This window comes from Dermacentor variabilis, chromosome 2 (genome assembly GCF_050947875.1).
Source record: "Dermacentor variabilis isolate Ectoservices chromosome 2, ASM5094787v1, whole genome shotgun sequence".
Taxonomy (NCBI): Eukaryota; Metazoa; Arthropoda; class Arachnida; order Ixodida; family Ixodidae; genus Dermacentor; species Dermacentor variabilis.
Window position 1 is genome coordinate 105,056,483 of NC_134569.1, and position 14,901 is coordinate 105,071,383.

Below are 14,901 nucleotides of genomic sequence, written 5' to 3' on the forward strand. Positions count from 1 at the left end.
GAACATGCCGACGCAGCAGCACGATCTGCACATGAGGAGGGCTTGCAAGACTCCATTCCATTCTCAAGAACAGACGCTGCAATGAAAATTCGTATGCTTGCAAATGAAACCATCAGAACTTTATGGAACACACCAAGGTTGAAGCACACACGTCTACACCGACTGCACCCATCCCTTCGACTTCGACCCCCATCTGGACTCTCTCGGCTCGAGACAGCAGTACATTGCCGACTGTGGCTTGGGTTCGCCTAGACAAGATCTTTCGCCTTCCGAGTCGGTATGGCCGACAGCGCGGCTTGTAGTCACTGCGGCGGCGAGGACACTATCGAACACGTACTTTGCCACTGTCCTCGATACAGCGCGCACCGGCTGTCACTAGCGACCGCGTTGGCACGCCTTGACGACAGGCCACTTTCAGAACAGTCAGTCTTGGAACGCCGACATGAACTGTCATCGCAGCGAAAGTCGGTCAAGACTTTTTTGACCTTTTTACGTGACAGTGGCTTATTAGAAAGACTATAATGACCCCATTTTTTTCCTCACGCTTTTATTTTTGTCACGCTCTTCTTTCCGTCTTTCCGTCTTTCCGCTGGTCACTACTATCCGTATACCTATAAGTATGCTAAAATTCGGTGAAGCCGCTGGGTTAACAATGCCAGAGATTATAACAAAGTAAACTGTAATGGTAGGCTAGCTTATGTCTGTGAAGAATCAAAATGAAATTTAAAAGGCTCCTGCACATTCATGAGAGTCGTAAGACTGATGATTACTCTCATAGCTTAATACGGTAAAAAAGACATCGATTTATTGTTATCTCATATTGTTCGTAATACCTAATAAATTTTCAAAATTGTTACCGCTTTTCTTTCCTCTTTCAGTTCCTCTTTCATTTATTTTTTATTCACCGGTGCCCGACGCCTTCCGTTGCAAGAAGTTAGCACTTCTGAAAATGGTACATATCATGATTCCGGGACTACAGAAGAAGACAGATCTACCGGCACCTGCTCTAAAACAGCTGAGCTTACTTCTTCTGCATGAAAAGTACAGCAACCACGTGCACATATATACCGATGGATCGACTACGTCGTGCAGTTCTTCTGGTGCCGTGGTTATACCAACGCGAGGAATGACACTGCGGTTCAAGACAGCGCATGTCACGACCTCAACGGCGGCAGAACTAACGGCCCTGCGTCGAGCCCTGAAATTCGTTGATTCTGAAAGACCTAGAAAATGGGCTGTGTTCTGCGATTCAAAACCGGCATTACAGTGCACGCAGTCAGCTCTTCGACACGGATGTCATGACCAATTGACATACGAAGTCGTGAAACTTTACCATGATGTCCAACAAAAAGGTCACGAGGTCGTTTTTCAATGGGTACCTGGTCACTGTGGCATCAATGGCAATGATTCTGCCGATAACGCTGCTCGCACAGCACATCAAGAAGAGCACAGCGTTCCAATTCCGCTTTCGAGGACTGACGCTGCAAGGCAGCTTAGACACCTGGCACGCAGTCTCACAGTGACCGAGTGGAACTCGCCAAACTTACGACTTACGCGACTGCATCGACTAAACCTCTCCCTGCAACTCCGACCTCCACTCGGACTTCCTCGACGTGAAGCTGCGCTTCTCTGTCGCCTTTGGTTAGGAGTGGCCTTCACAAAGGCATACTCTACATTAATTGGAATGACTGAGAGCGCAGCATGCGAGGTCTGTGGCACCGAAGAAAACATTGACCACCTGCTGTGCCACTGTCCAAGATATGCCCCAGAGAGACAAGAACTTGTCAAAGCTTTTCAAAAACTGGACAATCGGCCACTTTCTGTGCAAGTGCTGCTGGAACACCGCCCCCATCGCCCGTCGGCCCATAAAGCGGTGAAGGCCCTTTTGTGTTTCTTAAGGACGACGGGTTTGTGCGACCATCTGTGACTTTTAATGCAATTTCTGTAAGACCTCACGTGTCAGTGAACTCGCCGCAATTTCCTTCTTTCCTTCCCTCCTCTCTCTCCCTGTGATCTTTGTTTTCCACTTTCCCATTCCGCCGGTGTAGGGTAGCCACCCGGACGTTATTCTGGTTAACCTCCCTGCCTTCTACTTTTCTCTTCCCTCCTCCTGAAAATGGTCATTCATGTGCTGTAAAATGTTTTTAAATTGTGAGTTTTTTGGGACCAGTAGGTGTAATCTGCTTCCTTGGCTTTCTTTTTTTTTTCTTGCTGCTGACACACTTTGGTTTTATTAGAATTGGTCCGAGAAATAATCCGTCTTTTAGAAACCAGCTTTCAATGATACCCACATTATCCAACAATTTTTTTAAAGCGCACCAATAAGAGAGCCTCACCATATGATCGAAGATGAGTCAGATGGATGCAGGTCTGCTTACGCGCCTGATCTCGTCGTTGCGTTCGTGCTTCAACTAGAATTACCTGTCACGCATAGGCCTATTGTATCATGCTTATTGCTTCTAATCACCGCCCACAAATTGAGTGGCTACATACTGTAGACTCTAACAAAGTACGCGTTATTTAAGATGCAGAATAAGGTTGTGAGACTTCTCCAAGCAAATAATTTCAAGAACACCTCTGGTGCCTTTCATTGGTCGGAAACCCAAACGTTTGCTTCTTCTTTTTCGGAGATGCGTAATACTGGACCAAGTCGCACGACTATCCGATTGAAGTCGCTGAATTTTATGCTGTCACTCACATAACGCTTCTATTTATTTATTTATTTAGTTATTTATTTATTTATTTATTTATTTATTTATTTATTTATTTATTTATTTATTTATTTATTTATTGTGTTAAATGACCCAAAGGACAGCACGGGCCCTAAAGACGTCGTAGAGGGGCGTTCCTGATTATTTTGATCGCTTGCAATCGGACTCTTTAACGTGCACATAAATCTATATATATAAGCACAATGAGCGTTCTCACATTTCGCCTCCATCAGAATGCGACCGCCCCTGCCGGGAGTCGATCCCGCGACCTCGTACTCTGCTGCAGAATGTACTAGAACCACTGAGTCGCCGCGATGGAAAAAACGAACCTTTTGAAGTGGCCATTTATACAGCATATATCTACGCAGCGCGGTGCAGCTTTTGTTAACTGAGAAGCCTGCGTTTCTTTCATATACCTCCTACAGTCGTATACCTCAAGAGTGCGAGATCTACAAGTCACTCTTGTTATTTGGAAGAAAAAAAAATATTTTTGTCTTTCAGCTTCATTCAGGCAAGGTATACTTGTTGCTTGTTTAGAGTAGTTTATTGACTTTGTCACTTGTTAACTTTAGCTGCTCAGTTCTGGTTAATTTCCCTTCTTTTCTTACATTTTTTTCCTTCTTGTTCTGTACGACCCGGGTGCTGAGCGTACAAGACACAAGCAGTGAGAACAGCGTTGAGGTTGTTTGTGTGCCCGCGGCACTATACTAAATTACTTTGTTTCTTAATTAACTTGACGTTATTCAAGGGGAGGCCGTGTGTAACTGGATCGCGAGGCTCTTGTGAAATTGTCTGTGTTGTTAACAACGTTAAAGGTGCAACAGCGAGTCGCCGATGTCAGATAATCGCCCCGTCTTGATGTCGCAAATCCAATTATGCGTCATGCCATTCTTCTCCGTGCCTACGTGCTAGGTTTTCTAGTGTTCAAGCGTTTCTTTCTTTCTCCCGAAGGTGATTAGCCTTTGCACCGACATCAGAAAAAGTTATGTCAGACGCCACTGCATGTCTTTATTGTAAACGACTTGCGACTACATTCAAGCAGAGGTAGTAGAGAACTAAAAACAAACGTATAGGCGCATGACTTTGTTTTCTTTCTTTCGGAAAATGAGTAACGAAGTTCTTCTGGCGTCCAAGCTGTAGGGAAAGATTCAAGCTTGAAAGAGTAATGCCGGAGGTTTGATGTACGGTAACGGGCACGTAATGATTGCAGCGCTGCTGAGAATTATCGACCGTCTCCAACAAACAGTGTCTTCAAAGAGTAACGTGACGTTTCATCTCTGGTGTTCTTTGTCGCAAGTAAGGCTCCCAGTAGCCGCACCCTTATTTACTGCTGTCGGAGCCAGACGCCCTTGTTTATCAATTCAAAGCAATATCTTTACTAGGGACACTTCGCGGTTTGTAGTGATCTGAGGTTGACCAGGCATAACGTAGACCATCACGTGACCTACATTAAATACAAGAAAAGAAGAGGGGGAAGTAATAAGACAGAGATAGGGAGGCTTGACTAACTGATCCCAAAGTGGCTAAGTGTAAACTGTCATGGCGACCCATGATCGCCTTGGCAAGAGCTATGCGTGTCGGAACAACGTGTTGCCATTTGACCAAAGTGACTCCCGCCCGATATGCTAGGTCCGTTTGCGTCATATGACAAAAGCGATATCAGTGCTACGTCTCACCTAATTACTTTTAGAGGAATTACCGTAACTTAAAATGTGTCTATATTGATCTTGTAAAGCCTCTGCAAAGCCTCTAGTCAACGAATATGGCACCAAACCTTTTTCAAATATCCTTTCACTGTGAATATACTGATGGAAGCACGTACTGCCTGCTCAAATGCCTGTACCTCATTATAAACTATCACCTGTACACCGTGTCAGACCGTAACTTCCGACCAGTTCTGTGATTTAGCGAGGAGAGATATATTCATGCCTAAGCTCGCCAAGATCTCGATCAGCTTTCCCGTGTTCTATTGTTTCCTTTTCTGACCAAGAGAATAACTTCTCTGACTTGAATTTGTTAAAATCTGGGGACACCTAAGTACTCCTCATAAGTTGAATGCCGCCAATTGAATGCCGCTGAGCGGTACTTCGAGTTTTGCATTGCGAGTAATGTTTTCTAGTTTTGCAACGGGGAAGGTTATCGAGTGTTGCGAATAAATCGGCGTGTTTTTTTCCCCCTCAGTTTATACGTTGTCATGTTGGCTGTAGACCGGAATCGTTTGGATGATATTGCGGAGAAATCAAGCACGCCGCATGTCATCGACGTCCTGCGTGACGAGAGACCGGGGAAGCACACGCAGCCGCCAAAGCGGCATCGACGCGGCGTTAGGCGGCCTCGCGTCGCCGTATCTGCTCCGCCGAGGCACGGTGGTGACGTGGCGTCGCGGGGATCGCGGTCTCCTCACGCGACACCTGGCGCGCTATCGCAGCAGAAGGTGTTTCGTTCCGCCCGCTCTGCTCCGTCGAGGCACGAGCCAATGGGCGCCAGGCAGCGTCACGAGTGGAGCCGCTTCGCTGCTACACACGCCTTTAGTTATGTGGTTTTACGTTCCGTTACATCTACTTAGGGCAGGTAGTGACGGCGGATCCGGATCATGAGACTGAAATAATCAGAAGAATAAGAATGGGCTGGAGTGCGTTTGGCAGGCATTCCCAAATCATGAACAGCAGGTTGCCGTTATCCCTCAAGAGAAAAGTATATAATAGCTGTGTCTTACCAGTACTCACCTACGGGGCAGAAACCTGGAGGCTTACGAAAAGGGTTCTACTCAAATTGAGGACGACACAACGAGCTATGGAAAGAAGAATGATAGGTGTAACGTTAAGGGATAAGAAAAGCGCAGATTGGGTGAGGGAACAAACGCGAGTTAATGACATCTTAGTTGAAATCAAGAAAAAGAAATGGGCATGGGCAGGACATGTAATGAGGAGGGAAGATAACCGATGGTTATTAAGGGTTACGGACTGGATCCCAAGGGAAGGGAAGCGTAGCAGGGGGCGGCAGAAAGTTAGGTGGGCGGATGAGATTAAGAAGTTTGCAGGGACGGCATGGCCACAATTAGTACATGACCGGGGTTGTTGGAGAAGTATGGGAGAGGCCTTTGCCCTGCAGTGGGCGTAACCAGGCTGATGATGATGATGATGACGTTCCAAAACCACGCCTGTATAATGAATCACGCCGTAGTGAGGGACTGCGGTTTAAAATTGACCATCGGGGTTTCTTTGACATGGCCTCAATGCATGGCACACGGGCATCTTTTGCACTTCACCACCCATCGAAATGCGGCCGCCGCGGCCGGGATTCGATCCCGCGCCCTTGAGCTTAGTAACGGAACGCCTTAGTCGCTACGCCACCACGGCGGGTGGGCCATTTGACGCTTTCACATCAATGTGTGTGTTTGGCTTCGTTTGACTTACTCGGCGCTGACTTTATGTCTTAGTGTGTATAGCTGTGCCGTTCAATTAGATAAATTCCAATCTGAAAAAGAACAGCCGGCATTACTTATAGCAACCAACACTTCCTCACCACGCTCTAATTAAAGGAAAACTTTTCGTCGGGATATTGCACCGACTGCAGGATTACGTCGACATCTCGTGCGTTTTTTGTTGATGCATCATTACAATGCCGCGACAATGTCCCCGGTAATTTTCTCACTATTTGTTAACTCTAACACCTTCTGTCATTTATGGTAGATTTAAACATAATGCGATTTTGAAGAATCAGGTCTTATTAATGTTCGAAGCGAAGGTTATGACTGTCGATGTTAAAATTATCAAGTGCCAGATCTCTCGCCAGGACGCGTGTTGCACGGCTGCACGCCTGCTGCTCCAGTCCTAAAGGTAGTGAGACGCAGCATCGCTCTCTGCCTCTGAAGCTGTGCAGCAACGGCAGTCCTGCCAGGGATCCTACCCATGGATATACGACATCCTTGGTGACGCCGGCGGGGCAAATATACGCACGGGCAACACTAACGCCCAAATCAATATGTTTTGTTTCCGGCAAGCGTAGATGTTTTATGCGCCTTGATGTTGCTTTCTTTTTCAGCTATCATGGAAAGCTATCAGTGATAAATGCTTTTGGGTGTGTGTGCGTGTATTTTTTGCGTTATAGTACAAGGTTTGCTAGTGATCGCAGCAATGTGGCGAAGGAGTACTCGCCGATGGTATGTCTACTGGAAATCAAGCAAAATACCATAAGGGTTCATTTCTCGCCGAGCACGTGTCAAATGTACCGGAATAAATCGAAAGCGATAACGTGTGTATGCTTCATTTTCTGGGACACTTGCAGACATCTAGCAGAAACAAGATTAAACAGCATGCCAGCGGATATACATGTGCATTACAAAGCTAATAGCGCGTAACCGGGGGCGCTGTTTCAGCCCGTTATTCACGCCTCTATAGTTCTTCGAGAGTGGGCACAGCGAAAGGTAGGCTAGACTTAGAATAATATTAGTCTGTTCTTATATACGAGTGCCATGGCAGAAACCAAAGATTGACACCAATTAAAGGAAATTAACTCACTTTTGGATACTTTCTTGCTTGACGCCGTTGGCATGACGGCCCAGTTTTAGGTTCCCTTCAGGGGCATTCACTGATACAGGTTCGCTGCTCAGTGCGGTAGGGGAAGACTCCTTCTCTCGAAGACGTCGAACGAGGGCAGGTTTTCTCGCTTGTTTTGAAACATAGAATACTCTCCCACGAAAACTTCGACGACAAGCCGGAGTCGTCACTCATTAACGGCCTCGTAACAGACGAGGCACCGGTCAGCGGCGTTTCAAGACTTTCCGGCGGGGTTGCTTTCAGGCCAGCTGTAAAAGGTGACGGCGGACTCCAAAGCCTCGCTCCGTGAAGAGGGGGAGAGGGGGAGCCGGTGGAAGGTTACTCAAAGGGGGAAAGAGAGAGAGTGACTGCAGCTCGTTCCCGCGCTGCTTTAACGGGGGGGAAAGAAAGCAAGAAGAGACAACCGCAATCACCGCTGAAAAACGGGACCCCCTCCCCCTTCTTTTATCTTAGTACACATATCTCTCTCGCTCCGCGTCCTGAGAAGAAGCGTGAGAGGCCGACAGGTGCGTTCGCCTTCCACGGGCCGCGCAGCACCGCCCTGGGTGGGATCACGAGCGCGTGCACGGGGCGTCCGGAGAGACGCCGCCACCGCTGGCGATGCTGGACCGCCGCATAACGTTCACCTTCGCGGCCTCCCCATCACAACTCTCCGTTCCGCTGACTCCTTTCCGTAGCCACCTCCTCCCCACCTTCTTTCTCTCCCCTCTACTCTCTCCCCTCCGCTTTCGCCCGGTGGAAAGCACGCAAACACGCTTTTACAATTATGCGACCGGGGAAGGACTCCGTGTTATAGGCGCGCATGCATATCATTCCGGTATCCTTGTGGTTTACTATCGTAGCCCGTGCCGTTATACTGTTCCATATATACTGTTACACTCCCGCCGGAGTTTATGGAACAGTGTGTGGTTCGGTCATAGCGCTGTACGCCATACATTGCAGCGAAATGGGAGGGTGGCAGTTCCTAATGGCAAACGAGGACGTGTCTGGCGACTCTCTGAATGAAATCGCGATAGTTTGCCACGGCGCGGTGTCATGCCGGCCGATGTCGATGGCTCTGAAGGTGTCATTTTTGTACTAGTGGGCAAGACAAATTGTGGATGTTGGGAGAGCTATACAAAGCTTGCTTTCATCCCGTAACGCTGTACGCAGCCTTACATTACGAAGTTCTGCGTTTAACTTAGGCGCTGTCGGTTGACGTCTAGAGAATTTATGTACGTCTGCTGCGAAACCGTGACCGCCCCCCCAAACTGACAACAGTGAAACACACGATGTCGACACATCCTGTAGAGTTGTTTATTGCATCTAAATGTGAACGAAATGGTCGCTAATAGGTATGCTAATGGGTGTTAATGACAATGAAGAAATCACCCCGATACATATTGGCGACGCTTGTCGCAAGCTTCTGTAGTAAGGCAATCTGTTCGTGCAAAAAAAAAAATAATAAAGCCTCCCTTTCAAGTTCTCGAAAAGTTAGGCAAGGATGGCTCGCGCAACATGTAGGCGAAATCCTTCGCACAGATGCACCTACGAGACCGGCGTGAGCATTGGCGGGATCCCGGTTTGAGTCCTCAAAGGTTATTCTGTTCACGCAATGAAATTCGTGATTGCTATTTCGTAGTGTTGGAAATCGATGGCTGTGGAAAGTCTGAGGTGGAGAGTAGCTCAGTCGCTCTAGTTCTTTATATGTTGCAGTAAAGCAATTGAGAAATATATTGATAATGTTTAAAAATAATGAATATGTGGAAAAAATCATGCAGATCCGATGTACATGTTGGAATCTATGCGAACCAAAGCTTTAGTGAAGCGGTTAATTAAATGTCAAACAACTAAGTACGACGCGTACAATCGCCTCTACTGATTTATTTATTTTCTTGAATGTTGAAGGGAAAGTGAAGAATAAAGGCGTAGATGCCTGATATAGAGGTACCCGCTCCCATAAATAGTTCAGACAACGGTTACCACAAAATAGTGATTATAACTGCCCTACTCACGCAGGTATTGTAAAACACAGGTACCGAAAAAATTTTCATCCTATATGAAACGTATAATATCATGCAAAATGTATGTTTAGGCACCGCACATGTCACGACTTTCCTGGCAGGTGAACGGAGAGATGTTGCCGCGCCGAGATACGAGACGAACCAACCACTTTATTCGGCCTGCTCGCGCGCTCGCTCCGCTCGTGTGCTGTCTTGCGGCACTTTGTGGTCGTTGGCGCAAACGCGCTGCCACTCATTAACATCATGCAATGCTTACGTTTGTGCACTCCACCGTTCACAAGCTGTGCCGAAATCCAAACAGTAGTTTGTGAGCATGCCTACTCTGATACGTCAGCGCTGCGGCCTGACGAGGGCTAAGGCTATGTACGATGTTTGTCGAGGCTGGCTCACCGACACTGCTTATACCTTTACCGAGAGTCGACGCTGCAAGAGAGCTTCGCAGTCTCGCTCGTACTATCACGTTAGGTTGCTGGCATACACCACAGAACTCTAAGTGTCGTTTATGGAGCCTCGACCCATCACTGAAACGTAAATTACCAGCGAACCTTCCTCGAGGTGACACAACACTGCTGTGTAGCATTCACCAACTCCTACAGCTATCGCATTGGAATGGCGGATTCACCAATGTGCGCTAAGTGCAAGTGTGAAGAGACCATCAGTCACCTTCTGTGCCACTGTTCTCGCTTCGACAATCAACGTGAGACTCTCCAGTGTGCCTTAAATAGACTGGATGACAGGCCATTTACGAAAGCGAAGATCTTGGGAGCCTGGCCTCACAGTTCATTAGCCCAGAAAGCAGTTAGAGCGCTTTTTCCCTACCTGAGGGCAACAGACTTGAGTGACCGACTATAGACATCCTACACCTAAGTTTTCTCTCTCTCTCTCTCTCTCTCTCTCTCTCTCTCTCTCTCTCTCTCTCTCTCTCTCTCTCTCTCTCTCTCTCTCTCTCTCTCTCTCTCTCTCTCTCTCTCTCTCTCTCTCTCGTTCACTCCCCATTCCCCTCCCCACGTGTAGGGTAGCAAACCGGACTCAGTCTGGTTAACCTCCCTGCGTTTCCTTCTTCTCTCTCTCTTTCTCTCTCTCTCTTGTCGAGGCTATAACGGTGAGAAGTTCGCACCAGAAAAGTGCTGCGCATATGTGAATGCATTTGCGACTTCGTTACCACTTTTGTCGCAGTTGCACATACCTATTCTGGTGGACTGGACAAGAATGGGGGCATACCCAACAACCTAAGAACAGGATAGCCCAGGTAGGCAATAAAAAAGGTAGCTGTTAAGTGCCATACGCTATTCTATTATAGGTCAGTGTGCCTTACAGATACACGTGAACGCACGTTATGTGTACATGTTGTATGTCGTCATTTATTACTTTCTTAGGCAGAACAGAGATACGCTCACTGGGTGCTACTTTGTCGGTCAGCATTTAACGCTACCTAAATTACGCGCGGACACAGACTCTACGTGCGTAACCGGGCAAAGTAGGCAAATGAAAGCTTCGCTCTTAAAAAAATGAGGATTAAATTATTGTAAGAGAGACAACGATGGCGCAGTGGAGCAGTCACTAGTCCACGAACATCAGCTCGCGCCGGTGCTCAAATGCTCAAAATGTATACTTATTATTCTGTATTCGTTGGTGAAGGTACTTACGTTGGTACTTACGTGGATGCGTTTCGCCCCGTTTTTCGAGAACCGAGCAGCATGATACTGTTAGGCTTGACGTTTAGTAGGGAGTTCTAACACTTTCATATACTTGTATACCTTGACGGCATCACTTGCTGTGATGCAGAGTCATGCACGCTCTGTGATAGTCCCAGACAGCTGTACATGAACAGATCACTGTTAAAACGACTGTGCACCTCAACAAATGGTATTATCTGTAACTTAGGCAGCCGTGAGAAATCATATATTAGAGGGGGAATTTCTGGCAGTACACACTAACTGTATCACCGCTTGATATCGCGAATGAGTTCTTTATTTATTTATTTATTTATTTATTTATTTATTTATTTATTTATTTATTTATTTATTTAGCAAAGTTCGACAGCGAATAACGATTAAGAGACTTAGAAGGGCTAGTTGGTTGCTGGCTTGATGGAACATGGATATAACGGCGCGTTTTGAGAACAGGACACAGAAAGAATGCACACAGGACAGTCGCCGAACTTCAACCATGTTCCATCAAGTGAATAACGAGCTTTCTTGTTTGAGTTCCTCGACGGCAACGTCACCCCTCGTGCCCTTCACTCTATGCAACCTGTCTTCTTTTCAGGCAGCGCAAATACAATTTTGTCACGACGTGATGCAAATGAGCATAGCACATGCTAGAAACTACATTAGCATCATAAAGCTCTAAACGAGTGGGAAGTTTGCTATCTCCGTAAGGCTCCAGAGGTCGCGTTCTCAAATAAATGCCACGGGTGAGGTCATCACGTCGCCTTAACATGCGCGTGGGATGTACCAATGTAATTCATTTAAACAAAAAAAAGGGCTCTTGTATTATTGCTGCCAGAGATGAGACAGTCGCGGAAGGCTTTGACTTGTAGGACAGCTCAATTACCTCTCTCTTGTTGTAAAGGCCTCGTAATGAAGTTTAAACACGACATTTATCTTTCACCATTCGTCATTCCCCATTCAGCCCCATTTGCACCGCGTTTGTCGCGGCCGGCGCTTCCAATCCCATTAAGCGAACCCCGGGCTTCTCAAGACCCTTTGCGATGCCCGATAATTTGCGCATACACAATGCAAGGTCTGATTGGTTCTGAGTGCCGACGTCAGTCGGAGAGCTGTGTGTTTAGCAAGAGTGTAGAAGTTATGCAGAAGGTAACGCACAAGGGTCATATCGAGGCGTACTCTTTTGTTCCCTTATGCTCTGCTGGCCGGGGAGCTAGATATGAAAAGGAGGGATGGGTGGGGGAGAGAGACACATAGCGATGTTCTTGAATGGTACTAGGACACAGGGCTCACACGCGAAGATAAATACTCATTTGAATAATGGTCACATCCTCAATTGCCAGTCAAGACCAACTGGCACCAAAAAAGAAAGAAAGAGGGGAAGGTATGGGGATCGGGACGGGGGGAAGAAAACTACAAGGACAGCAGACCTTCGCGTCCTTACAGAATCACACCTCCATTTCCTGCTACGTGGCTTCTTTCGAGCAGTTGTATTCAGAACTTCAGTGACCAGTAATTAATGCACATATTCAAAACGTCGCTCGCATATAACTAATCCATTGGAAACGTTGTCCGCACATAATGCTTTCAAACATCCGCTTAAGGAAATCCTGGAAGTGGTTGTGCTTTACCCACACCCATTTAAAATTCGCAAGCTCATGAGCCATAGTGTTCTTCCTAATTTCAGGAAATTTGATATTGGTGGCACTCATAGTTCTCGCAGGACAGCGGGCTTAATTCTGAGCCGCTTGTAGAACGCAATTACGCTATCGGAGCGCCCGCATACGTAGGGAATTTACTTCCGACACCGTAATTAACCCACAAGCCTTAAAGATCGCGTACACAACCACCATTACCTTTCCTCTATTTTCATGGAGTACAAACAGCGTCGCTTGTTTAGTTCACCAAGGAAACCGCAGGTACCTCGTACAATCAATTGAAATAAGCAGAGAACGAGGGTTCAATAACCATTTGCCAAACTCACAATAAAGCCAGAGGCGTCAAAGTCTCGACAGACATCAAACTTAGCATGCCACTCATTTTTACCAAGTGTGAACTCGATTTGACGTAGAATGCTTTCGGGACAATGGGAAACATAACGCCTACCGACGATACAATTCTTTCGAGCACTTGCTTACCTTTTATAAAAACTGCAATTCTTCCACACATATTTAACTCCGTGTCCACAGTCGCCATAATTTTCCTGTCAATGTCGCTGCATTTGATCTTGGTGGCAGGTATGGGAAGTACTCCGGGAACAGTGCACTAAATTCTGTGCTGTTCATAAAATGGGCTTATAACGCTTCGGAGCACTTGAATTTGTAATTTACTTAAAAGACAGTAATTCAACCACACTCTTCTAACTTTGTCTACGCATCACCCGTACGCATCCCCTGGTTTTCGCCCAATATAAACCACATGATTTGTATAGTTCCCAGAGGACACCGGAAAAACCTACTTCGAGCCTCGTAAATTGTGTGGATATAGGGAAAGAACGAGAGTTCAGTGATAACTGAAACAATCATAATTAAGACAGAAACAATGATCTTTTCCTATACATCACCTTTAAGATGGTCCCATTTGCACCGACTGTGAACTCATTGCGATGTGCGGTTCTCTAAACTCTGGGAATGGTTGGTGATAACGGCCGTATAACGTTTTCGAGCACTTGCCTATATCTTATTTAAAGCCTATAATTAACTGACGCTCTTGAAATATTGCCCGCCCATCATCCATAATGTTCCGCTTATATTATCTCTAAATGTAAACGTTGTGGCACGTTAAGTTCTTTCAGGACTTTGGGAAAACTTTCTACGTAAAATACCTTTTTTGTAAAATACTTTCTTGAAGCTCTGGATATGAGTGTATAAGTAATGCTTTAATGAAAGTTGTACTTAACCTACACACACTTTAATCTTTTCTCGCAAATCATCCACAATAAGATTCGTATTTCATCGAAATATAGATAACGTGCTTTGTACAAGTCACCAAGTTGTTGGTCACCTGCCACGCGTGGCACGCGTAACTATATATGCGCCTTGTGTTACGCCTCAAGATAAAGAGAAAACGAGTGTGCAGAGCACGTATTCGAGCAACAAACTTGGAACTGTCGGTATGCATCACCCATAGCATGGCCACCATTCCCGCAAAATATAAAATTGCTGCTACTTTTAGTTCCTTTAGGGTAGCCGGAAAACTTTTTGTTTCATATAACGCCTCTAGACAGGCTAAAAATGCGGCTTTAGGAATTTTCAGTTAGCTCCATATTAACCTACTAACTTCAGACTTTGCTTCCCAACACATCTAACTTGTCCCCCATTTCCTCCAAATATGAACTCGGTGAATGATCTAATTCTTTCATGGCACATTGAGAACACGCATACAACGTTGTCCATCGTTTCTAGTCGTACTAGCAGATTTGCTGTAAGAAAAACTCAAGTTCTGATGGATATGGCGAATCGGCGTGTAGTGAGGTGGATTGTCCTATAAAACGTATTCATAAGATAAAGCGCTTTGGCTCGTTTGGGCAGCAAGCCATAGAGCATATTAATGGGGTATGACGGATAATCTACCTGCACTGTGCGTGATTTTATAAATTAATTTGCAATAATCTATTTTTTTTTCTGATCTCGAGTAGCGCGTTGAATTGTTGGAACACCTCTCCACGAACCACCATAGCTTGGTTCATGGCAAGTTAGAGTGCCACTGGCAGCAGGAATTGCCACCGCTTTCTCCAGTACGTGACGCATCGATTCCTGCTCGTGGAATTTGACACCGTTATACCCTGTATTCTCAAACTATCCTCAACTGTGAGCTCTTCCTCCATTCCACTGAGTTGAGCCTAGCGCACCTTCACAACTGGGAAAGTCGCTACGCTTCCCAAGAATTGCCGTTAAGTGTCACAGAAGAGTAGTGACCAATCTTGCCGGGGAGTCTTGTTGCCATCCACTTCCTTGGA

At 46.2% G+C, this 14,901-nt stretch overlaps 2 protein-coding genes across 2 annotated transcripts in view; one reads left to right on the forward strand and one right to left on the reverse strand.

Moving 5' to 3' along the window:
• The window catches only part of LOC142572453 (uncharacterized), a 73,628-nt gene extending 66,072 nt beyond the window's left edge, over positions 1-7,556 (reverse strand). Inside the window, exon 1 of the mRNA XM_075681580.1 lies at positions 7,232-7,556. Coding sequence (XP_075537695.1) covers positions 7,232-7,265 — 34 coding nt within the window. The 5' untranslated portion in view covers positions 7,266-7,556. The remainder of the gene's footprint in view (positions 1-7,231) is intronic.
• Positions 1-14,901, forward strand: part of LOC142572457 (UPF0764 protein C16orf89 homolog) — a 109,655-nt gene that overhangs the window by 47,886 nt on the left and 46,868 nt on the right. The window lies entirely within an intron of this gene.